At 36.9% G+C, this 26,498-nt stretch overlaps 1 protein-coding gene across 1 annotated transcript in view; it reads right to left on the bottom strand.

The window, feature by feature from the left end:
• TMA16 (translation machinery associated 16 homolog) overlaps positions 1 to 26,197 on the bottom strand; it is a 36,375-nt gene extending 10,178 nt beyond the window's left edge. The window contains exons 1-2 of the mRNA XM_063108512.1: positions 26,072 to 26,197; positions 10,454 to 10,566 (exon numbers count right to left, since the gene is read on the bottom strand). Coding sequence (XP_062964582.1) covers positions 10,454 to 10,566; positions 26,072 to 26,074 — 116 coding nt within the window. The 5' untranslated portion in view covers positions 26,075 to 26,197. The remainder of the gene's footprint in view (positions 1 to 10,453; positions 10,567 to 26,071) is intronic.
• Positions 26,198 to 26,498: the final 301 nt, after the last annotated feature.

The raw sequence follows: 26,498 nt of genomic DNA, 5'->3' as shown, positions 1-26,498 counted from the left end.
AGCAATTCCAGTTCTAGGAACTAAAAGAAAAATGAAAACATATGTCCACACAAACACTTGTACATGAATGTTCATAGCAGCTTTATTCATAGCAGAGTTAGCAATATTTTCTTAAATGGCCAGATAGTAACATTTTAGGCTTTGGGAGACATGTAGTCTGTCACAACTACTCAATTCTGCCATTGCAGCATGAAAGGAGCCATAGAAAACAAAAAAGGAATAGGCACAGGTGTTTTCCCCGTTTATTGTAACATGTGGTTGGCCCATTAGTTTGCACCCCCTAATAATATAGCCTAAAACTGTAAAAAATACGAATGACTATCAACAGTAAATGGATAAAAAAGTTGTATGTGCATGCAATGGAATAATACTTGCAATAAAGAAAAGGACAACTAATACATGAAATGACATGGATAAATCTCACAAACAGTATGCTAAGTGAAAGAAGTTTCCACAAAAGATTACATACAATCTAATTCTATTTATATGCAACATTAGGAAAGACAAATCTCCCTATCAAAATAAAGAGCAAATCAGTGGCTGTCTGAGGTTAGGGGTGGAGGATTAGGATTGATTGGGAAGATGCACAAGAGAATGTTTTGGGAGAATGAAATTGTTCTACATATTGATCATGGTGGTTACACCAACATATACAATTGCTGAAACCCAAAAATTGTACACTTAAAATGGGTCCATTCTATTGTATGTTAATTATCATAACAAGGTGGAAAATGGCTTTGCGAGGAATTCATTCCTTTCAAATAAGCCTGGAGGAAAGAATGTAGTTCGAAGTCAAGATGCAATAATTCTGAAAAAACTCAATGGGGGCCTAAACTACAATGGTATCAGTTGGAATAAAGAAAAGTAGAGAGATTCGAGAATTACTTAAAACTGTAACTGAATGTAAATATAGGAAAATTCCTAAGATAGGCTTAATATGTGAAGTGACTTTTAAAAAGAATCAATTCTTTAAATGAGGTGGTATCAATCAACAAGATTTATTCTCAAAAGTAATTGTTTCCTAGATTCTTATCCATTATGCTTAGTTTCCTCTGTTAATGTTCCATACAGTCGTTTGCATTTGGTATCTAGAATTCTTTGCTAAAATGTTGCTACACTCAGAAACCATAAAACAGAGTTAAAATCATACAATAAAGAACAGCCATTCACCACCTGTAAGTTGTGCAGTTTAGAATGTGCTAGTCTTCAAACTACCTTAGCTTTTGTTCATAGTTACTATGAACATAAACAATATTTTATAAAGCCCTAAACCAGAGCTTTCAAATGCAGAAGATGAAGAACATGTTTGAACTTCTACTCTAGCACTGCTATTTACTCCTGCAGTTATCTTTAAGTAAACTAAGGCCTTTACTAAGCATCAACCCAATCAAGCCAGCAAGTCTCGTTTTGTATTTTCTTCCACACATCAAAAGGCACAGTGCCCTAATGGACATCCTCCCTGACCTTCCCCCCACCTCTCCTTCTCCCTGAAAAGAAACCCTAGGAAATGTTATGAAGAATCCTGAGTTCTGTGAACAAGTATAGAGACTGGATACTTCAGGCTGCCAGGCTACCTTTGTTCCTTATAAAGCAAGTACCATTGGTAGACATGTACTACCAAAAGACTGTAGTGTCGAGGATGGTCCCCAGTGATCCTTGCTCTCTATGTGTATGACTGAACCTAGAGACACACTTCTAACAAATAAAATAGTGCAATAGTGATGAATGTGTTATTCCAAAATTAGGTTACAAAGACTGACTTCTGTCTTACTCATCCTCTCTTCCTCTCCATCTCAGAGCCCTTGCTCTGGGGAAACAATGCTGCCATGTTTTAAGCAGTCTTATGATATCCTCAGCCAACAGCCAGCCATGACCTGAGGTCTGCCAACAGCAATGTGAGTAAGCTTGGAAGCAGAACCTCTCCTTAATCAAGCTCTGAGATGAATGCAGTCACAGCCAACACTTTCACTGCAACCTTGTGAGAGCTCCTGAGGCAGAAGCATCCAGTTAAGTGGTACTCGAATTCCTGAACCAGAAACTGTGCTTTGAGATGTTAAATTGTGATGTAATTTCTCACACACCAATAGTAAACTAAAATAGTATCTGGTAACTGCTCTTTATGTCTAAGAAGCCACAGGTACTTGATGTTCAAGTTAATCCTGTTGGTATCTTTTCTGTCATCTTGCTTTCAGTTGTCCCAACCACCTGGGCATCTTGTAACCAACCATCTTTTGAAAATAAGCAACAGCATTTCTGTCTTGCTGGAAGTACTGCTCTAGTACAGGGAGATAAACAGCATTTCAAGATGCTATTTGTGATCATGCACTTAAAGTTACATGTGACTCATGGTAACTGATGCTATTACTCAAAAAACGGACACCTATGACAGGCCTAAGTCTAAGGTTTCACAGTCATTAAATATGTTAGACACTACCAAAACTGTATTTGCTTCTGGGGCCATGACTGTTAAGACGGTGACTTCCTCAAAATAAACGAGAAAAAGGAGAAAGCCCAAACTGTTTAGAACATTGCCCAAGCAGAAAAATTAAGTAATACCTTTCAACCCTACGCTACCAAAATAAGAGCCCTGAACAATAGTAGAATTTCCTTAGGACAAGTTATATATGATATTACCATGTTGTTCTATTTTAATTCATCCATAATTCTACTTAGTGCTGATTCTGTAAATCAAGACATAAAATCCTGAATATACTTGACAACATACAAACATCCTAGGCTCACTGTCACAGTGAACCAAACTACTTAATCATATTCTAAGGCAGTATTTCCTAAAATATTTCCCATTATGCAATTGCTACTATGTAAGATCATTAAATAGTTCACAGACACAGAATTAAACTATGTTTAATCAAATGGTAAGCAAGTTCCCCCTCATCCCCCCCATTTTCTTTTGACCCTTCCAGGTTACATCAAGGACAAAACTTAAGTTTAGTGTTAAGTTTATTTTACAAGTCTTCCAAGCTTGGCCAAGGATAACACAAGCATGTCCCAGGCTCAGACCATTCACAGCAGGTAATAGTATCTAGTTGATTTTAACAGAGATAAAATGTCTTCATTTACAAAAAGGTATTTAAGAGAAAAAGATTTTAAAAGAATAGTAAACAAATAATAGTATAGGTCAGTGGTTTTGATAGCGTGATCCCTGAACCATCAGCAACGGCATCAGCACTACCTGGAAACTTGACGGAAATGCAAAATCTTAGGCCCTGCCCCAGACCTTTTGAATGGAAAACTCTGCGGGTTGGCACAAACAAACTGTTTTAATAAGCCCTACAGATGTATTTCATATACACTGAAGTTTGTGAAATACAGGTGTAAATGATAGCTGAAACTGCAAAATCATAGTAGTAGTAAATCATGTTAAGAAGAAATAATAAAAATCATGAAAGTGATACATGAATACCTAAAGTTTGAAAATTACCATCTTAAAGCAATAATACTACCATAATAATAAACCTTTATGTAAAACTCCCCCCTCCCTGCCAAAAGAAAGAAAACTTGACAATGCTATCACAACACAACAATTCTTATAAAAAACTTGTAGCCAAATCATTATGAAACAGCTAAACTCTACTAAACATGGCTTTAGGTCTTGGGCAGGGAATCAATACACAGTTACCCCTCCGTAACTGCAGATTCCAAATCCTCCCATTCAATCAACTGTGTATTGAAAATATTTGGGAGGAAAAGAACAATAAAAAAATAGCAATTCAAGACTAAAAATAACACACAAACATGAAATACAGTATAACAACTATGTACATTGAATTTACTTTACATTAGGTATTACAAGTAATCTACAGATGATTTAAAGTGTATGGGAGGATGTGCATAGGTTATATGTAAGTATTATGCCATTTTACATAAGGGACTTGAGCATCCCCAGATTTTGGTATCCATAGTAGATCCTGGAACCAATTCCTGCAGATACCTAGGGACAACTGTTTAACAATGAAAGTGCTGGTTTCCATCAGCTAGCATGCAAATGTGTCTAATATTCATTAAAATGGTAAGGCTAGCAGCTGGAAAAGCCGAAGATCCGCGGAGACCATGCGCCCTGCGGTACCACCACTTGACCCAGCAGGTAGGCCTCACCGCCACCAGCCAACTCCATCCCCAGCCCAGCCAAGTGCGTGTCGATCAGAGAGGTGCCCAGCTGGAGAGGCCCAAGACCTGTGGAGACCATGCACCCTGTGGTGCCAGCGAGTGACCCGACAGGTAGGCCACACACCGTCACCGCCCGAATCCATCCTCAGCCCAGCTGAGTGCGCGCTGACCAGAGAGGTACCTCCGCGGAGAGGCCCAAGACCCAAGGCAACCATGCATCTCAGCTAACAGTGGACAACCACGCAGACACTGAGGCAGCCATGCCAAATTGGCAGCCCCAGCAGCATCCTAGCCAGACAATAGTGCTGAACAAGTGGATCATGAAATCCCCTGCCACAATGACTGAACATCAAAGGAAAGACACCAGAAATATGAAAAATCAAGAAAGTACACCACCAAAGGGTAATAAATCTCAAGCTCTAGATCCTATAGAACAAGAAGCCCTTGAAATGTCTGATAAGGAATTTCGAGTGATAATTTTAAGAAAACTAAATGAGATACAAGAATACTCAGCTAGACAACATGATGAAATGAGGAAAAGTATACAGGAGCTGAAAGAAGAAATGTACAAGGAAATCAATGCCCTGAAAAAGAATGTAGCAGAGCTTGCCAAGCTGAAGAATTCATTCAATGAAATAAAAAGCACAACAGAGAGTTTAACCAGCAGGATTGCAGAAGCAGAAGAGAGAACTAATGACCTTGAAGATGAATGTTTGAAATAACAAAGGCAGACAAAAAGAAAAAAGAATTAAAAACATTGAAGAAAATCTAAGAGAGATATCAGACAACCTTTAAGAGCTCAAATATCCGAGTCATGGGTATTCCAGAAGGGGAGGAAAAAGGAGATTGCATTGAAAACATATTCAACAAAATAGTGGCAGAAAACTTCCCAGGTATAGGAAGAGACACAGATCTTCAGATTCAGGAAATTCAAAGATCCCCAACTGTATTCAACCCAAAAAGGTCTTCTCCAAGACATGTTCTAGTCAAATTAGCAAAAGTCAAAGACAAAGAGAGAATCTTAAAAGCTGCAAGAGAGAAGCATCAAATCACCTATAAGGGAGACCCAATCAACCTAATATCAGACTTTTCATCACAAACCCAAAAAGCCAGAAAGGAATGGGATGATATATTCAACATACTAAAAGACAGAGATTGCCAGCCAAGAATACTTTACTCAGCAAGGCTATCCTTCCAAAATGAAGGGCAAATAGTATATTTCTGAGACAAATAAAAACTGCAGGAGTTCACTACCACACAACCACCTTTACAAGAAACTCTCAAGGGGGTACAGGGTTTGGCACCTGAAAAATAACTACCACTGTCATAAAAACTCAAGAAAAATCAAAACCCACTACTAAAATAAAATGGCCAACAATGAAGAGAAAAAAAAAAGGTTTATCTACAAACCAAAGAACCAACAAATACAGAAGACAAACAGTAAATCAGAATGAAAAGATCAAAAGACACTTAAGACATCCAAAAAAAAAAAAAAAAAAAAAATCAATAAAATGCTAGGAGTGAATCAACACTTTTCAGTAACAACTCTTGATGTAAAAGGATTAAATTCTCCAATCAGAAGACACAGACTGGCTGACTGGATTAAAAAGGTGGCCCCAAATATATGCTGCCTTCAAGAGACCCACATCACCTATAAAGACTCACACAGACTAAGAGTGAAAGGATGGAAAAAGATTTACCATGCAAACAGAAAAGAAAAACGAGCTGGAGTAGCTATTCTTATATCTGATAAAAAAGACTATAAACTAAAAACTATAAAAACAGATAATGAGGGCCACTACATACTGATAAAAGGATTCATCCATCAAGAAGATATAACAATCATAAATATATATGCATGCAATGTCAGAGCAGCCAGATTTATTAAGAAAACTCTATTAGACCTAAAGAAAGAAACAGACACTAATACCAGAATAGCAGGGGACCTGAATACCCCACTATCAATATTGGACAGATCATCTAGGCAAAGAATCAGGAGAGAAACACAAGATCTATACAACACTTTAGACCAATTGAACTTGGCACATATCTACAGAACATTCCATCCAACAACCTCAGAATATTGATTCTTCTTATCAGCACATGGATCATTCTCTAGGATAGATCAAATGTTAGGTCACACATCAACTCTCAACAAATTCAAAACAACTGGAATTATCCCATGTATTTTTTTCAGACCACAATGGATTAAAATTAGAAATCAATAACAAATGAAATTCTGGAAACTATACAAACACATGGAAATTAAACAGCATTCTACTTAATGACATATGGGTCCAAGAAAAAATCAAACAGGAAATCAAAAAATTTATTGAAACTAATGAAAACAATGATACATCAAACCAAAACCTATGGGACACTGCAAAAGCAGTACTAAGGGGGAAATTTATCACATTAAATGCTTACTTCAAAAGAATGGAAAGATGGCCAGTGAACAACCTAATACTTCATCTTAAAGAACTAGAAAAACAAGAACAATCCAAACCCAAAGTTGGCAGACAGAAAGAAATCATTAAGATCAGAACAGGACTTAATGAAATTGAAACCCAGAAAACAATACAAAAGATCAATGAATCAAAAAGCGGGTTTGTTGAAAAGATAAATAAAATTGACAAACCATTAGCATGGCTAACTAAAAAAAGAAGAGAGAAGACACAAATAACAAAAATTAGAATGAAGAAGGTGATATTACAACTAATACCTCTGAAATACAAGGAATCATTCGAGACTACTATAAAACAACTATATGCCAACAAATTTGAACATCTGGAGGAAATGGATAAATTTCTGGACACACACAAACTACCAAAACTGAGCCAAGAAGATGTAGAAAATCTGAAAAGACCAATAACAATAAAAGAGATTGAAGCTGTTATCAGAAGGCTCCCAACAAAGAAAAGCTCAGGACCAGATGGGTTCACTGCAGAATTCTACCAAACATTCAAAGAGGAATTGACACCAATTCTCTACAAACTATTCCAAAAGACTGAAACAGAGGCAATTCTCCCAAACTCATTCTATGAAGCAAACATCACCCCGATACCAAAACCAAGTAAAGATATAACCAAAAAAGAAAACTACAGGCCGATATCCTGGATGAATATACATGCAAAAATCCTCAACAAAATACTAGCTAACAGAATACAGCAACACATATATAAAATTATACACCATGATCAAGTGGGATTCATCCCAGGGACGCAAGGTTGGTTCAACATATTCAAATCAATTAATGTGATACAGCATATCAATAAAATCAAACCCAAGGACCATCCAATCATCTCTATAGATGCTGAAAAAGCATTTGACAAAATTCAACACTCATTTATGATAAAGACTCTCTATAAGTTAGGTACAGATGGAAAGTATCTCAACATAATTAAAGGCATATATGAGAAACCCATTGCCAATATCATCCTGAATGGGGAAAAGCTGAAAGCTTTTCCTTTAAGAATTGGAAATAGACAAGGATGCCCACTCTCACCACTCCTATTCCACACAGTGCTGGAAGTACTAGCCAGAGCAATCAGAGAAGAGAAAGAAATGAAGGGCATCCAGATTGGAAAAGATGAAGTCAAACTGTCTCTGCAGATGACACGAACCTGTATATCAAATAGCCTAAAGCCTCTCGAAAAACCTCTTGGAATTGATAAATGATTTCAGCAAAGTTGCAGAATACAAAATCAATACACAAAGATCAATAGCATTTCTATTCTCCAATAGTGAACATGGAGAAAGAGAAATCAAGAAAGCTTGCCCATTTACAATAGCCACCCAAAATTAAAATGCTTAGGAATAGAGTTAACCAAGGATGTGAAAAATCTCTATAATGAGAACTACAAACCACTGCTGAGAATAATTAAAGAGGAAACAAGAAGATGGAACGATATCTCATGCTCTTGGATTGGAAGAATCAACATTGTGAAAATGTCCATACTACCCAAAGTGATATACAAATTCAATGCAATCCCCATCAAAATTCCAATGACATTTTTCTCAGAAATGGGAAAAAAAACTATCCAGACATTTATATGGTATAACAAAAGACCACGCAAAGCCAAAGCAATTCTGAGCAAAAATAAATAAATAAATAAAGCAGGAGGCATAACACTACCTGACTTTAAACTATACCACAAATAATAACCAAAACAGCATAGTTCTGGCATAAAAACAGACACACTGATTAATGGAATAGAATAAGAATCCAGAAATGAACCCCCACACACACCTACAGCCATCTGATCTTTGACAAAGGCAGCAAGTCTATACACTGAGGAAGAGACTGCCTCTTCAGCAAATAGTGCTGGGATAACTGGATATCCATATGCAGGAGAATGAAACTAGACCCATACCTTTCACCATACACTAAAGTCAACTCAAAATGGATTAAAGAATTAAATATACACCCTGAAACAATAAAACTTCTTAAAGAAAACATAGGAGAAACACTTCAGGAAGTAGGACTGGACACAGACTTCATGAATATGACCCCCAAAGCATGGGCAACCAAATGAAAAATAAATAAATGGGATTATATCAAACTAAAAAGCTTCTGCACAGGAAAAGAAACAATTAACAGAGTTAAAAGACAACCAACAGAGTGGGAGAAAATATTTGCAAAATATACATCTGACAAAGGGTTAATATCCAGAATATACAAGGAACTGAAACATCTTTACAACAACAAAACAAGTAACCCAATTAAAAAATGGGCAAAAGAGCTAAATAGGTATTTCTCAAAGGAAGATATATGAATGGCCAAAGACACATGAAAAAATGCTCAACATCACTCAGCGTCAGGGAAATGCAAATCAAAACCACAATGAGATACCATCTAACCCCAGTTAGGATGGCGAAAATCCAAAAGACTTTGAAGGATAAATGCTGGCAAGGTTGCGGAGGAAATGGAACTCTCATACGTTGCTGGTGGGACGGCAAAATGGTGCAGCCTCTATGGAAAATGGTATGGAGGTTCCTCAAACAATTGTAGATAGATCTGCCATATGACCCAGCTATCCCACTGCTGGGAATATACCCAGAGGAATGGAAATCATCAAGTCGAAGGTATACCTGTTCCCCAATGTTCATCACAGCACTCTTTACAATAGCCAAGAGTTGGAACCAGCCCAAATGTCCATCATCAGATGAGTGGATACGGAAAATGTGGTACATCTACACAATGGAATACTACTCAGCTATAAAAACGAATGAAATACTGCCATTTGCAACAACATGGATGGACCTAGAGAGAATTATATTAAGTGAAACAAGTCAGGCACAGAAAGAGAAACATCACATGTTCTCGCTTATTTGTGGGAGCTAAAAATAAATAAATGAATAAATACATAAGTAACTGGGGGTGGAGGGGAAGAAGACATAACAGTTACAATTCCTTGAAGTTGATATGACAAGTAAACAGAAAGGACATTGTTGGGAGGAGGGAGGGAGGTTTTGGTAAGGGGCAACAATAATCAACCAGATTGTATATTGATAAAATAAAAAAATAAAAATAAAATAAAAGAGCCACCTATTAAGTGTCAAAAGTAAAATAAAATAAGATAATGGTAAGGTTATTCTAAAATAGTCAAAAGGATGATTTTTATTTGGTCTACATTTTAAGGTATCTGTGAAACACCACCTTCTTCCCTCTTGTCAGTTTCATTTGTGGGCTCTTTTCAGCCCTTGTCAGCTCCTTTTCCCAGCCTCTTAATGGTGGAGGGCCTCTGGACTTAATCCTTTGCTCCCTTCTTTCTGATCCAGTTATTTGTTAGGTGATAATATCCAGTCTAATGGCTTGACATCCCATGTGCACGGTGATGGTGCTCCCACAAATGTGTCTACATCCCTAAGCTATCCACTGAACCACAGACCCAACATATCCAGTTGCCACGTAGGTCCTCTTCCGTGCCTCACAGGCCCTCGAACCTAATGCCCAATGTATAGCAGTACAGCACGCTCCCTCACATCTTCCTACTATCTGCTCGAATGTCACTTCTTCAGGCAAGGCTTCCATGACTATCCTATGTAAAGCAGAACCTTTTCCTCATGCTCCATCTCATAACCCTTTTTTAATTTCAATTTTCCTTCACTGCCCTCATCACTGCTATTTAAAAATATTATCTATTTTAGGTAAGCTCTATAAGAGTAGAGGTCTGTTCAGTTTTACCCTCAGTGCATAGAACATACTTCAGAAATATTATTAAAGGAACAGAGGGAGAAAATATTGAGGAAGGATACATGTTTGAAGGATAAATATATAAAGGAACATTTCACTAATGCATAATAAAAATGAAAAGATACTTACTTTTCCTTTTTTTCTTGTTTGTGGGACTCTCTTGCGATTTGAGCTGCTTTTCTACTGTATGGATGAATGACTTTTTTTTCATGTCCTGTACTTTTCCCCTTTGATGCTTTAGGCTAAAATGTAAAAAAACATATGACACATATAATCAGATACATAAGTGACTCCAATCACAAAATTTTCATTAGAAATAAAATTTTAAAATAGTAATATAACACAGTGAGCCAGAAACACTACACTAGGAGTCAGGAGATAAGCCAGACTTGTTAAATAATCCTAATAATCTTTATTTCCATGGTCATAACAGAATGATATATTCAGAACCATTCTCCAATAATATAAGAAAATAAAGGCACAGCTCTTCAACAGTTCCATCTTCAAAGCAAGTAAAGAGAATACAGAGAGTGCAGAGACTCACAGCTAGAAATTTATGTTATAGTTAAGATTAAGGGGGTAGAAGGAACATAGAATATTAGTGGGAATTTGATTGTAGAAACTGCACATGAAACAGAATGACCAGTGAATCAAAATCAAAGCTGGGCTCATGGCATGTGCAAATTAGGAACAGAGGAAACAACTGAAGTCATCTCAAAATTAGCACATCCAAAAGAAAACAATTTATTTTCCCACTTGAGCCTTATATCAGTTAATCAGGTCACAATTCATTCAGTATTCCAAACCAGACATCTCAGTAATTTTTTATTCCAACAGAATCCTATATTTTATCCCACCAATATTATTTTAGGTATCAGGTTTGGCTCTCTGTAATAGAAACTCAAAATAATAATGGCTTATTCCAGATAATTTTAGTTCTTTCCAGTTAAAAGTAGAAGCTAGAGGCTCTACTACAGAAAGCCCTCATCAATCTAGGCTCCTTCCATCTTGTCTACCATCCTTAGACTATAACCTACATGTCTATAGTCCAAGATGGCTTAATACCAGGTGTACACTCCAGCCAATGAGAAGAAAGAAAGAAAAATCAGAAGGCATTATCCCTTTTCTTTAAGAGAATGATGTGGGAACTTGGAAATTCTTTTGCTCATATCACACTGACCAAAATTTAGTCACAGTGTTACATAAAGGAGACTAGTAAATATAATCTTTATTCTATGCAAAAAAAAAATCCATTACTATAGAAGAAAAACAAAGAATATATTAGATGACAGCTGGCAGTCTCTAACATACCTAATTCTCAAAAAGGCCAAGTGTCTCTAGAATCTTCTCTTCAAAACTATTGACAATTGCCTTAATTCAGTCCACATGACCTTTCATGATTAGGACGGTCTTTAGTACTTTTTCCAGGGAAGTCACAAAACTTCTCTTCCCAAAACATTAACCTGCTAAAGTCCCTCTCTCTTGCTTAAAGAGCTCCACTAGCACACAGTTAAAACCTAAGTCTTCGGCATGGAAAACAATCTATCCACAATCTGCTTCTCCAGCATTACTTCCCATGCTCTTCCACAAAAGATCCTTCACCCCATTCTTAATGAACTTCTCACCACTCCAGAACACACCATGCTGTTTCATAACTTCTTGTGATTGTACCTGTTGCCTATAAAATGATTTCCCTTACTCATTCTTTGATAAGATGCAGCTCAAAATCATTCCCTTTGCAAAACTCTTCAGGCATATTTAATTAAAATGACCAACAATTCCTCATTCACACATGTACGCACTCTTTCACCAGATTCTCACTAAGTGCTCTGCTTATTTTTTTAATAAAGCTGGCCACAGAAGATATATCCAAGTCTGAAATCCAAGGTGTCACTGGAAGTTGGTTACAGGTATAGGGGAATGAGGAGTAAAACCATCATAAAACACAGATGTATTCTTTTTTGTGTCTCTGCACACACGGGGGGCAGAGGGGAGAAAGGGAGGTGTGAGAAGGATTTTTTCAGCATAAAGTCCACCTAGTGAACATGAATAAAGTAAAAACTTTCAGAAAATGTGGTAGGCTGACTCTAGGATGGCTCCCAACGAACTACCTCCTGATATTCATGTCCTTATACAATCCCCTTCCTTTGAGTGTGGGCTGGACTTAGTGACTCACTTTTAATGAACAGCATTTGGCAAAAGCAATGATATGTCAATTCCAAGATTAGGTTATAAAAAGACTCTACCTTCCATCTTGTTGACTCTCTCCTTTGCTTTCTCTCTTGGCTCACTATGATGGAAACCAGCTGTCATGTAGTGAGCTGCCCTACGGAGAGGCCCATGTGACAAACAACTGCAGAAGGCCTACAGCCAATAGCCAGTGAAGAACTGAGTCACTCAGTCCAATGGTCCACTAGGAACTGGATTCAACCAAGAACCATTTGAGTGAGCTTAGAAGTAGATCCTCCCCTGCTGTGCTTTAAAACCACAGCCACATGTGATACTTTGACTACAACCTTGTGAGAAATCTTGAGGCAGAGGATCCAAGTAAGCCATGCCTGATTCCCGACTCACAGAAACTGTGAGATAATAAATGTTGTTGTTTTCCGCCACTAAATTTTAGAACTTGTTACATAGGAATAGATAACACCTAACGCAAGACCAAAAAAATAAAGCAAAGATGCACTCTGGGAAGATATCTTGATCTCATATATAATAACAAATAAAATGCTTTAAAATTTTTTTAAAAGTTCACAAAAATCTTGAGGAAAAAACAAACTCTCTGAAGCTGCTAAAACTTAACAACTGAAGTTACAAAGCTATGAAGTTTCAGCAATATATGTACAAGTCTACAAAAATTTCCTCGAAAAACTTAAAAGCTTCTGCTAGAAATGGTTTGACACCCTTTGAATGTAGAAAATGTCCTCACAGCTTTAGATCTCCATTAAAGAACCTCCAAGACTTAGTATAAAGAAGATACAAAGAAATGGAACTTAACATTCTGTCTCAACTGTAGCTTATGTTCCCTTATAATAATTTATTCATGAAAAGGTTGCCTCAAGGCAGGACATGAATACATAATGAGGCACAGAAATATGTGCAAAAAATTTACTATATTTCAAAACATTTTCATATTTTTCAATACATTAAAATTAAAAAATGCTTGAATAGGGAAAACCTGAAGTAAAACCCTAACAATAAAAAGTTAATATATTAAGCAGTCTGTCCAAGTTAAATATCCCTCAACTAAAAAATCAATTAATCTACATCAGTCAGGGTTTCCCCAAATTCATTTTTAGAGCATCCAATGATTCACAGAACAATACAGAGTATAAACATATAACAAAACTGGGGGGAGGGGAGGAGGTTTAAGGTATATTTTCTATGAAAATTTAACATATGTTTTTAAAAGCCCCAAATTTAACCTTCAAAGATACAGCAAAAATAGCATTTCTTCTCATAACTAACAAACTATTTTGAATAACTATGCCTCGTCTGAAAAGTCTCTGGCACAACAGAACTATTCCAGTCAGAAAATTAGTATTAAAAATATCTTTTCCCTACAACTTTAGCAATTATTTCAGAAAATATCAATCGGAACATTCTTTGGATTCATAACTGAGAGTAAAAGAAGAAAATACATAGTTTATTCAAAAAACATGGCATATTTCACCAGAAAGATGCTTAAAATATACCTGTTAAAATCATAAATAACAAAAGAGAACTTTTCCTAAAAGACTGTCATAGAATTTAGGCTCAACTAGAGATAGAAATGCCATTTAGACTACCCAGTGTAACTAGAAACCTAAAAAAGTGGTCATTTCATCAAACACATTTAAGGTACACAAAGGTATATGAATACTTAAAAAGGAAGTGTAAGATTGAAGTCATGCCTACAACTGAGAAAGCTTACAGTATAATACCTTAAAACACCAAAATAAATTATAGTAAATGATGTACCAAGTCATTTAGTATCAGTGAAATGATGGAAATGAGATGAACTAATTAAGAGAAGCTGCATCTTTTCTTTGCAGTGAATCTACAGTGAAGAATCCTAGTAGATCTTCATTTCTTAGATAAACATGATGCCAATGACAAGTGTCAACAAAAAATAATTAATTAGGGCTTCCAAGAGGGATTCAATGGTTCCACACATAAACCTGTTCAAACCCGACCCCATATTCAAGGACCACTTAAAGGTCAAGTTCAAGGACTTCTTGAAGGGACTAAGAATAACTATTTCAGATCTCAGTAACCTCTCTCTCAGTAGCATTTAGTATTTAGCACTTAACAATATACTGCATTGCCCAGTCATTTAATTGTATGCATGTGTGTTATCTGCTCAATAGTGGCTCACTGAAGACTGCAAGTATGTCCTATGAGGTTGAAAATCAGAGTATGAAAGAAGTAAAAGAAAGTGGATGCTGCCCTGAGTGAGCATCTCCTGTGTACTGTATACTGAGCTACTATGAACATAAAGCATGTTCTTTAAGAGTTAGGTATCTCATATACAAATAATTTTTAAAATAACTCATGAACCATGCTCTCCTTAACATTAAAAAAAATCTTAATTCTCTGATGCAGACTTTAATTATATCTTTCATGTGAAATTCTAACATCTAGCTCGACTTCTTTTCTGAGTAACTGCAGACTTACCCACCAATATCTAATTAGAATGAACCTCTTCTCCCACATTCTCTGCTGCCACTATTTACAACTCTACCTTATACTAAAATCTGTTAATTAAAAAAAAAAAAAATTCCTGAATACACACTATATATACCACGTACTAGGACAGACACTGATCAAGAACAGACATGAACTTGCCCTCATGGAGCTTACAATCTAGTTATCTCATGAATAACTAATTAGTAAGTGCTGGCCAGAAAACAGCCAGAAAGCACAGGGTCTTGACTAACTCTGGGAACAGAAAAGGCCTCCCTGAGAAAGTAACTTGAAATCTAAAAGACAAGGTGTTCAGGGAAAAAGAAGAAGAAAGATCATTACAGCCTGATGAAGTAGAAGGTGCAAAGCTCTTATGATAAGAAAGAGTCTGGCATGCAAGGAACTAAGAAAAGTCCAACAGGGCTAGAGCATAGTGCATGAAGAAAGGCTGAACAAGAGGTGGCTAGAGGCAGATACAAGTCAGATCAGGCGAGGCCTTGTAGCTCACATTAAGCGCTATGAGAATTTATTTAAAAGACAGAGTGAGCTGCTATATATAAAGAACAGTTTGGAAGGAGATGGCACAGAAAGCAACATATATAGAAGTACTGAGATAGTCAAGAAGAGAAATGACAGCTGAGTGGCCAGTGGGTGGTGGCAGTAAAGATGGAGAGAAATGGTTTGAAATGTGTTTTGAAGATAGAATGATGGGACTTGAATGTGGAGCATGAGGGAAAGGGAAGAATCGAGTATGATTCCTGGGTTTGCAACCCAAGCAACCACATAGCCAGAAGTACCATCTACTAAAATAGAAATGGCACTTGGGATGGGAGCATCAAGAATTTGCTTTTAAACATTATTTTAAGGTTCCTGAGAAACAGTTAAGTAGAGATGTAAAGTAAGTAAATATATGAGTCTCATACTTATAAAAAAGTCTGGGCTGAAGATACAGATTTGGGATGACTTGGGGTTATAGAGCATACTTTAAAGCCATCAGAGATAAGAAGATTACCTTTAGTAAAAAAGTAATTAGAGAAAAGGGCCTAGGGCTAAGCATAGATGAAGTACAGACATTTAAGGAGCACCTACTATATTATAGGCACTATTCTAGGAACTGTATACCAGGTGGGGGAAGCGGTTAGGAACAGTTCATTTAAATCTAACCTCAGAGAGTTGACATTCTAGTGTTATTCCTATTTGCTTTACCAATCTTAAATTGTGAGATACTGGCAAACAACCCAAGCAGAGTCTTATAAACAGCTGTATCACAACAAACCTGAGCAGAGTCTTATAAATAGCTGCTACTGAGTAAATATTTGCTGAATTGCAAGACTACTAATGACTTCATTTTAAGAACTATAAGCCCTTAACCCATATCAGTGAACATATTGCCCTGATGAGAAATACTATATAAAATATGATGTAAATGTTCTTATATAACGGCAAGTTTTAAGTTCTTAATTTCCAAAACCTTTTTACAAGCCAGGATGCACAAATGAACAGTCCTTCTGTACAACCATTAATTATGATGATGACACATAGATATCCTTCAAAGTTTACTAAACATTTCCCAGTTTCCAAGCTACAAAAAAACCAACTACCTAATTAACATGAAAATTAATATTTAAATCAGAGAATCAAATCAAAATACCCCCTTTGTTCCTGGAACAAGAAAGAAAACAATATGAAATAATATAGCTCAGTACTGATTTTCATCCAACATGGATAAACCCTGCATCACTGTACCACACCTCTGTATCTATATCGAATAATCAACACTCTTTGCAGCAAGACAGTGAAAATCTAAAATCAGCATGAGTCGAACAACAATTGCCTTGCATATCCTTATTTTTTAATGGCAAAATGGTGAGAAACAGCAAACCTAAATAGAAAATGACAAGGAAAGCATTAAAATAAGCTATAGGAAAAACATAAACAGTTTGGTTTTAATTTTTTAACCTCAATCAGAATGTTCCAATCAAAGTTTAAAAGAGAAGTTTAAAGGGAGGAGGTTAGAATAAGGTATTTGACATAATTGTTTTTAATCCTTTAAAAGTATACAATAAATATAGTAAGTAAGAGGAAGTAGTATGGTTAAGTTCTTCATGGATCACATTTAAACATAAAAAATTAAACCATGCATGTCCTAGAAAAAAAGATTTTCTTGTTTGTTTGTAGATGAATCTTGAAATAAGGTCTTTCTAAACATTACATAAAATCCAGCAGATTTAAAATAACAAATCTACATAAAATTCAAAATCCTGGACTGTAAAATACATAAACCAAATCAAAAGACAAAATACAAAAAAAAAAAAAAATTGGAACACAAAAGAGCTAATTTCCTTAGTATAAAAACACTATTATAAGATTAATAAGAAAACAATCAGCAACCTAAAGTAAAAACAGGAAAAAGAATGCACACAAGTCACAGAAAGAGTAAAAATAAATGTTTTTTTAAAGGTTTGAAAAGAGTTTGAGTGTGATGTCATAACACCAAAGTCAAGGGTTCTGATTCCTATGTGGGGGTGGGAGGAGAAAAGGGGGTAAGATGTGTGGTCTAACTTAAAAGAAATGTAAATTAAAGCTTCAGTAAAATAGAATTGTTAATGTTATACGGCTGAGAAAGATAAAAAATTAGCATTGCATTAGTGAGGGTGAGTTAGGAGTCTAAGTCAGTGGAGTACAAACTGGTACAGTATTCTAGAGGTCAATTTGATAGTTCCCATCAAGATAAAAGTGGCACATGTCTTTTCCCCAAGATATTCAATTTCTGCTAATTTATTCTATATACATACATATTTACATACACATGTACTAAATAATGATCAATGTAGCAGCGTCTGTAGTAGCAAAAGAATGGAAACATTTTAAACAATCAGCAATCTTTTAAAATCAATTACAGTAAAAGCAAACAATGGAATATTAGCTGTTCAAAAAGCAAGAGGTAGATCTATATGTATTTACATGGGATGATCTCTAAGATATGGGTAAGACAAAAAAAGTAATGGGCATAGGAATGTGTCTAGTGCACTCTATGTATAAAAAGGAGGGAGGTGGTTAGAAGACATATATATATGCTTATAAATGCATATAAAATATCTGACTAGATAGCCAAGAAACTGATAACGGGTTGTTTCTCAGGTGAACTTGGGTACTAGGCAACAGAACTGGAGGAAGATTTACTTTTTTGTGGTAGTCAAAACAATGCCCCCCCCAACACCCCAAGACACCCATGCCCTAATTCTCCCAGAACTTATGAATATATTTACAAGGCAAAATTGCAGTAAAATATATATTACCATGTATTGCAAATGTGATTAAAGATATTAAGATGGGGATATTATCTAGATTATCCACGAGGGCCCAATATAATCCTAAGAATCCTTATAAAACGGAGGCAGGAGAATCATTGTCAAAAAGGAGATGTGACTTTCTCTGGAGGAAGATCTGAAGACGTTATGTTGCTCACTTTGAAGATGGAAAGAGCCAAGAGCCAAGGAATGCAAATTGGTCTCTAGAAACTGGAAAAACAAAAAGCAAAACAAAACAAAACAAAAAGCCCAAAACAGATTCTTCACTGGATGTCCTTGAAGGAAGACAGACCTACCAATATCTTGATTTTTATCTCAGTAAGACTCATTTTTGGGCTTTGGACCACCAAAAACATAAGAAAATGAATCTGTGTTTTTTTAAGGCACTAAATTTGAATTAATTTTTTACAGCAGTAATAGTAGATATACACTTTTCATGGACAATCATTTTTTACTCTTTTTTTTTTAACCATATACATCTAACACTGTTCCAAAAAAGGTTGGTATGCTACATAGATTCTTATTAACATTTTTCTTTAGTTTTACTAACTTTAAGGAGCAAGATTTCACTAACATAATCTCCTTGAGATTTATTAAATTGATTCATTTATAGGTGTGAACCAAACAGTGCACAATTCCTGCCATTAAGGAATTTATAAGTAGTCAGTAACAGTTAATGCCCACATTAATGTACAATGGTATAATTACCAAAGGATGAAGGCACACTTTTAAATGTGAAAAAGCAGTGAAAAAAAAACAGCCCACTTAAACTCCATAATAATATGCTTATGTAAAAAGTATACTCACGACCACCCCACCAGCCCAGGCAATGTACACGCTGACCAGAGAGGTCTGCCCAGAGAGGCACAACAGCCGCAGCGACCACATGCCCTGAGGCACACATATGCCAGAACACATAGCACACACACCGCCCCCCCCCCCGTCAGACCCCCCTGCCAGACCCCCCACTCCAGCCCAGGCAAGAGCGCACAGAACAGAGTGGCTTGAGCCTCCCACCCACAGGCACCAAGGCAGCCAGGCCAGAACTGCAGTCCTGGCAGGATCCTAGCCAGACAATAGGGTTGAACAAGTGGAACACGAAATCCCCTGCCACAATGACTAAACAACAAAGGAAAGATACCAGAAATATAAAAAATCAAGAAAGTACACCACCAAAGGGTAATAATTCTCAAGTTCAAGATCCTATAGAACAAGAAGCCCTTGAAATGTCTGACAAGGAATTTCGAGTGATAATTCTAAGGAAACTAAATGAGATAGAAGAAAACTCAGCTAGACAACATGATGAAATGAGGAAAAGTATACAGGACCTGAAAGAAGAAATGTACAAGGAAATCAATGCCCTGAAAAAGAATGTAGCAGAGCTTGCCAAGCTGAAGAATTCATTCAATGAAATAAAAAACACAACAGAGTTTTACCAGCAGGATTGCAGAAGCAGAAGAGAGAACTTCTGACTTTGAAGATGGGCTATTTGAAATAACAAAGACAGACAAAGAAAAAAGAATTAAAAACATTGAAGAAAATCTAAGAGAGATATCAGACACCCTTAAGAGCTCAAATATCCAAGTCATGGGTATCCCAGAAGGGGAGGAAAAAGGAGATTGCACTGAAAACTTATTCAACAAAATAGTGGCAGAAAACTTCCCAGGTATAGGAAGAGACACAGATTTTCAGATTCAGGAAGCTCAAAGATCCCCAAACATATTCAACCCAGAAAGGTCTTCTCTAAGACATGTTATAGTCAAATTAGCAAAAGTCAAAGACAGAGAGAGAATCTTAAAAGCTGCAAGAGAGAAGCATCAAATCACCTATAAGGGAGCCCCAATCAGATTAACATCAGACTTTTCCTAACAAACCCTACAAACCAGGAAGGAATAGGATGATATATTCAAAATACCAAAAGACAGAGATTGCCAGACAAGAATATTGCCATAAACATTCAAGCAAAATCAAAACACACTAGTAAAATAAAAATGCCAACAATGAAGAGACACAAACAAAAAGTTTATCTACCACCCCAAGAAACCAACAAATACAGAAGACAAACAATAAATCAGAAAAAAAAGAACAAAACACACTTAAGACATCCAAACAAAAATCACTAAAACTCTAGGAGTAAATCAACACTTTTCAATAAAAATTCTTAATATAAAAGGATTAAATTCCCCAATCAAAAGACACAGACTGACTGACTGGATCAAAAAGGAGGACCCAATTATATGCTGCCTTCAAGAGAATAACCTCACCTGTAAAGACACACATAGACTAAGAGTGAAAGGATGGAAAAAGATTTACCATGCAAACAGAAATGAAAAATGAGCTGGAGTAGCTATTCTTATATCTGACAAAATAGACTTTAAACCAAAAACCATAAAAAGAGACAATGAGGGACACTACTTAATGATAAAAGCATTTATCCATCAAGAAGAAATAACAATCATAAATACATACGCACCCAACATCGGAGCAGCCAGATTTATAAAGCAAACACTATTAGACCTAAAGAATGAGATAGACACTAATACCATAATAGCAGTGGACCTGAACACCTCACTATCAATATTGGACAGATCATCTAGGCAAAGAATCAGCAGAGAAACACAGGATTTATACAACACTTTAGACCAATTGGACTTGGCAGATACTATAGAACATTCCATCCAGCAACCTCAGAATATTCATTCTTCTCATCAGCACATGGATCATTCTCCAGGATAGATCACATGTTAGGTCACACATCAACTCTCAACAAATTCAAAACAATTGGAATTATCCCATGTATTTTTTCAGACCACAATGGATTAAAATTAGAAATCAATAATAAACGAAATTCTGGAAACTATACAAACACATGGAGATTAAACAGCATTCTACTTAATGACATAAAGGTCCAAGAAGAAATCAAACAGAAAATCAGAAAATGTATTGAAACTAATGAAAACAATGATACATCATACCAAAACTTGTGGGATACTGCAAAAGCAGTACTAAGGGTGAAATTTTTTGCATTAAATGCTTACTTACTTCAGAAGAATGGAAAGATGGCAAGTAAACAACCTAATACTTCACCATAAAGGACTAGAAAAACAGGAACAGTCCAAACCCAAAGTTAGCAGATAGAAAGAAATCATTAAGATCAGAACAGAAATTAATGAAATAGAAACCCAAAAAACGACACAAAAAGTTGGTTTTTTGAAAAGATGAATAAAATTGACAAATGATTAAAAGGCAAACAAAAAAAAAGGAGGAAGAAGACCCAAATAACAAAAATTACAAATGAACAATCACAACTGATACCTCAGAAATACAAGAAATAATTAGTGACTATGATAAACAACTATGTGCCAATCAACTTGAAAATCTGGAGGAAATGGATAAATTTCTGGACACACACAAACTACCAAAACTGAGCCAAGATGATGTAGAAAATCTGAAAAGACCAATAACAATAAAAGAGATTGAAGCTGTTATCATAAGGCTCCCAAAAAAGAAAAGCCCAGGACCAGTTGGGTTCCCCGCAGAATTCTACCAAACCTTCAAAGAGGAATTGACACCAATTCTCTACAAACTATTCGAAAGATTGAAACAAAGGCAATTCTCCCAAACTCATTCTATGAAGCAAACATCACCCTGATACCAAAACCAGACAAAGATACAACAAAAAAAGAAAACTACAGGCCAATATCCTTGATGAATATAGATGCAAAAATCCTCAATAAAATACTGGCTAACAGAATACAGCAACACATATGCAAAATTATACTCTATGATCAAGTGGGATTCATCCCAAGGATGCAAGGTTGGTTCAACATATGTAAATGAATGTGATACACCATATCAATAAAATGAAACATAAAGACCATATGATCATCTCTATAGATGCTGAAAAAGCATTTGTGAAAATTCAACATTCGTCAATTCAACTTCTCCACAAGTTAGGTATTGACAAAAAGTATGTCAACATAATTAAAGCCATATATGATAAGTCCACTGCCAATACCACCCTGAATGGGGAAAAGCTGAAAGCTTTTCCTTTAAGAACAGGAACTACACAAGGATGCCCACTCTCACCACTCCTATTCAACATAGTGCTGGAAGTAGTAGCCAGAGCAATCAGAGAAGAGAAGGAAATAAAGGGCATCCAGATTGGAAAAGATGAAGTCAAACTGTCTCTGTTTGCAGATGACATGATCCTATATATCAAACAGCCTAAAGCCTCTACAAAAAAACTCTTGGAGTTGATAAATGATTTCAGCAAAGTTGCAGGATACAAAATCAACACACAAAAATCAGTAGCATTTCTATTCTCTAATAGTGAACATGCAGAAAGAGAAATCAAGAAAGCTAGCCCATTTACAATAGCCACCCAAAATTAAAATACTTAGGAATACAGTTAATAAGGATGTGAAAAATCTCTATGAGAACTACAAACCATTGTTGAGAGAAATTAAAGAGGACACAAGAAGATGGAAAGATATCCCATGCTCTTGGATTGGAAGAATCAACACTGTGAAAATGTCCATACTACCCAAAGTGATATACAAATTTAATGCAATCCCCATCAAAATTCCAATGACATTTTTCTCAGAAATGGAAAATATCTACCCTAACATTTATATGGAATAACAAAAGATGAGGCATAGCCACAGCAATTCTGAGCAAAAACATAAAGGTGGAGGCATAACACTACCTGACTTTAAACTATACTACAAAGATATAATAACCAAAACAGCATGGTACTGGCATAAAAACAGACACACTGATCAATGGAATAGAACAGAGAATCCAGATATCAACCCACACACCTACAGCCATCTGATCTTTGACAAAGGCATCAAGCTGATACACTGAGGAAGAGACTGCCTCTTCAGCAAATAGTGCTGGGATAACTGGATATCCATATGCAGGAGCATGAAACTAGACCCATACCTCTCAACATATACCAAAATCAACACAAAATGGATTAAAAATTAAATATACACCCTGAAACAATTATACTTATTACAGAAAATATAGGGGAAACACTCCAGGAAGTAGGACTAGGCACAGCCTTCATGGATATAACCCCAAAAGCATGGGCAACCAAAGGAAAAATAGACAAATGGGATTATACCAAACTAAAAAGCTTCTGCAAAAAATCAATTAACAGAGTTAAAAGACAACCAACAGAGTGGGAGAAAATATTTGCAAAATATACATCTGACAAAGGATTAATATCCAGAATATACAAGGAACTGAAACAACTTTACAGGAAAAAAACAACTAACTCAATTAAAAAATGGGCAAAAGAGCTAAATAGGCATTTCTCAAAGGAAGATAGACAAATGGCCAAGAGACACATGAAAAAATGGTCAACATCACTCAGCATTTGGGAAATGCAAATCAAAACCACACTGAGATACCATCTCACCCCAGTTAGGATGGCTAATATCCAAAAAACTGTGAATGATAAAGGCTGATGAGGTTGCAGAGAAAAAGGAACTCTCATACACTGTTGGTCGCACTGCAAAATGGTGTAGCCTTTATGGAAAATGGTATGGAGGTTCCTCAAACAATTGCAGATAGATCTACTATATGATCCAGCTATTCCACTGTTGAGAATATACCCAGGGGAATGGACATCATCAAGTCGAAGGTATACCCGTACTCCAATGTTCACTGCACCACTATTTACAACATCCAAGAGTTGGAACCAGTCCAAATGTCCATCATCAGAGTAGTGGATATGGAAAATGCGGTATATCTACACAATGAAATACTATGCTGCTATAAAAAAGAGTGAAATAATACCATTTGCAACGTGGATGGACTTGGGAGAAAATTATATTAAGTGAAACTAGTCAGGCAAAGAAAGAGAAATACCACATGTTCTCACTTATCTGTGGGAGCTAAAAATAAATAAACAATACAGAAACAAATGTGGGGGAGTGAAGAAGACACAACAATCACAGTTCCTTGATGTTGTTAAGACAAGCAAACAGATATGAGGTTGATGGGAGGGAGGGAGGAGAGGTAGGGGTAAGGAGTATTTGGTAACGGGCCACAAAAATCAATCACATTGTATATTGATAAAATTAAATTAAATTAAACAAAAGTATACTCCTGAATGCCTAAAAGCATTGTAAGAACCAAACTTAAAACCACTAAAAACTTCTCTAATGCAGAATATAAAGACGTTCTGAGGGGGATGGACTAATCTGAAAAGATTCTTCATGTTGTTGAAAAAGATATGTAGCTACAGAAAAGATTCACGCAAACATAAATGAACAAAGTAACAAAAGCTACATTGTTATGATTTACTTCTATTACCAAAGTTAATAATAAAAGTGCCAGACACTAGGCTACGTACTTAACATTTAATTTTCATAACAATTCTATCAGGTAGGTACTATTGTGATCACAATTAAATAGATGAGAGGTTAAGTAATTTCACCAAGATAGCCATTTAGCAAATCTGTCCCCTAGGACCGTATTCCGAGCTATACTGAAGAGGGCGCAGAACCACTGAGAAGTTGTATCAGAAAAATGATAGGGTCAGAAATGTGCCAGTAAGAACAGATTTATACTCCACTCTTTTGACTTTTATGGTAAAGTAATACACTTCTACTATACAGCCTAACAAAAGTGAAGGGACAACTATAGTCAAATGCCAATCAACCGCCGAAATCACTCAAACACAATCATACCGAATTTCTTCAGTGCTCTGTTCTGAAAAGGAAAACTATGTTACAAAGGTTTGGAAATTCCGCAAGCATATGATAAGCACACACTGAATTTACACAAACGTGTACAATCTAAAACAAAACAAAAAAAAAAAAAAGGAAAAGAAAAAGAAAATGCATAAAGACATTGTGGCGTGAGTATCATAACTTTTTACCAGGTAATAAACTTTTTCTGATTATGTTGTCGTTTTTATTAAAAACTAACTTAATAATGAATAGGTATAAAACATGTTCCCATTGAAGAATGATTATCAAGAACAAATAAAAAAGCAAGAAGAAACAACATACATACAAATTTAAGTAGTAACAATAAAGAAGAGTAAGGGAATTATAAATACAAAATGTAGATACTGTTTACCTCTGAGGGGTTCCTGAAGGTTATATGTTCAAGGAGGGGAATACAGAGGCTTTCAAAAGCTATGTTATTTTTGACGAGTATTTTTTAAACTGCATAATGGGTAAACAGGGTTCCTTATACTAATAACCCTTATACTTAAATGTGTTTTATAAACACTCTTATTTACTCAGTTTCTAATAAAAACAAAACAGCTTCGGTGCCACGGCAGGAATAGGAAAGCAGAGGCAAGGTTTGGGGCAGAAATGGGTCCCTGAAGGGTGGTGAATGGACGCCGCGGACGGGACGAGCCCACCCAGTGGGGGGACAGGTGTGTGGGGCCACCGCGCTCAAGAGTTCTGCGGAAGTCCCCCCATCCGTTTACCAGTGAGTAGAGGCAATAAAAGGTGCGGGTCCCCCCCTACCCAGGAGGCAGTGACGAGGGAGAAGCTAGGTAAGAGGAGAAGAGTGGCAGGGCGGAAAGTGGGTACTGTCAGCACTGAAACGCGGAACTGTAAGGTAAGTAAGCCGGGCCTGGGACCCACTTCCCGGCTGCTTCCCCGGCACCCGCGACCACCGCCCAACAGAATCACTCTGCCTCCTTCCTTCTGCCAGGTTCCCGAGACCGCCCCCGGCTCCCGCAGGAGCCTTCCAGGGAACCAAACAAGCGGTTTCAGGGGAGCGGGAGGGGGCCCACCATGGTGACGTCCTCGCGGCCACCGAGGACCTCCGCACTTCAGACCCAGACGGTCTCACCGACAGCCACGGCAGCCGCTCACACGAGAAGCCCGGCCCCAACCCACGTGGAGCTAGAGAAGCCGGTGCGTCCCCAACCGGAAAGGGAAGGGCGAGCGCTTCTCTCTAAAACTTCCCCGGAAACTGATACCTCGTCTTTTTCGCCCGGGTTGGACTCGGAAGCCCTAGCCCCGTAGACAGCAGTCCCTGCACGTTCGCGGGCGCGGCAGAGGGAAGCTTGCGGCCGGATTGTGAACTTGGCCCCGAGCGGAATGCAAGGCTCAGCGACGCCTCCCTCCGGCTAATCGCGGTGCGTCCCCAAACCCAGTCCCGGTGAGCCACTCCAGAGCCCAGCGACGTCTTCCCCTGAGAGGTTCCCCGAGGGGGCT

Source organism: Cynocephalus volans, chromosome 9 (assembly GCF_027409185.1).
Source record: "Cynocephalus volans isolate mCynVol1 chromosome 9, mCynVol1.pri, whole genome shotgun sequence".
NCBI classification, from domain to species: Eukaryota; Metazoa; Chordata; class Mammalia; order Dermoptera; family Cynocephalidae; genus Cynocephalus; species Cynocephalus volans.
This window is presented reverse-complemented; position numbering and strand designations above follow the sequence as displayed.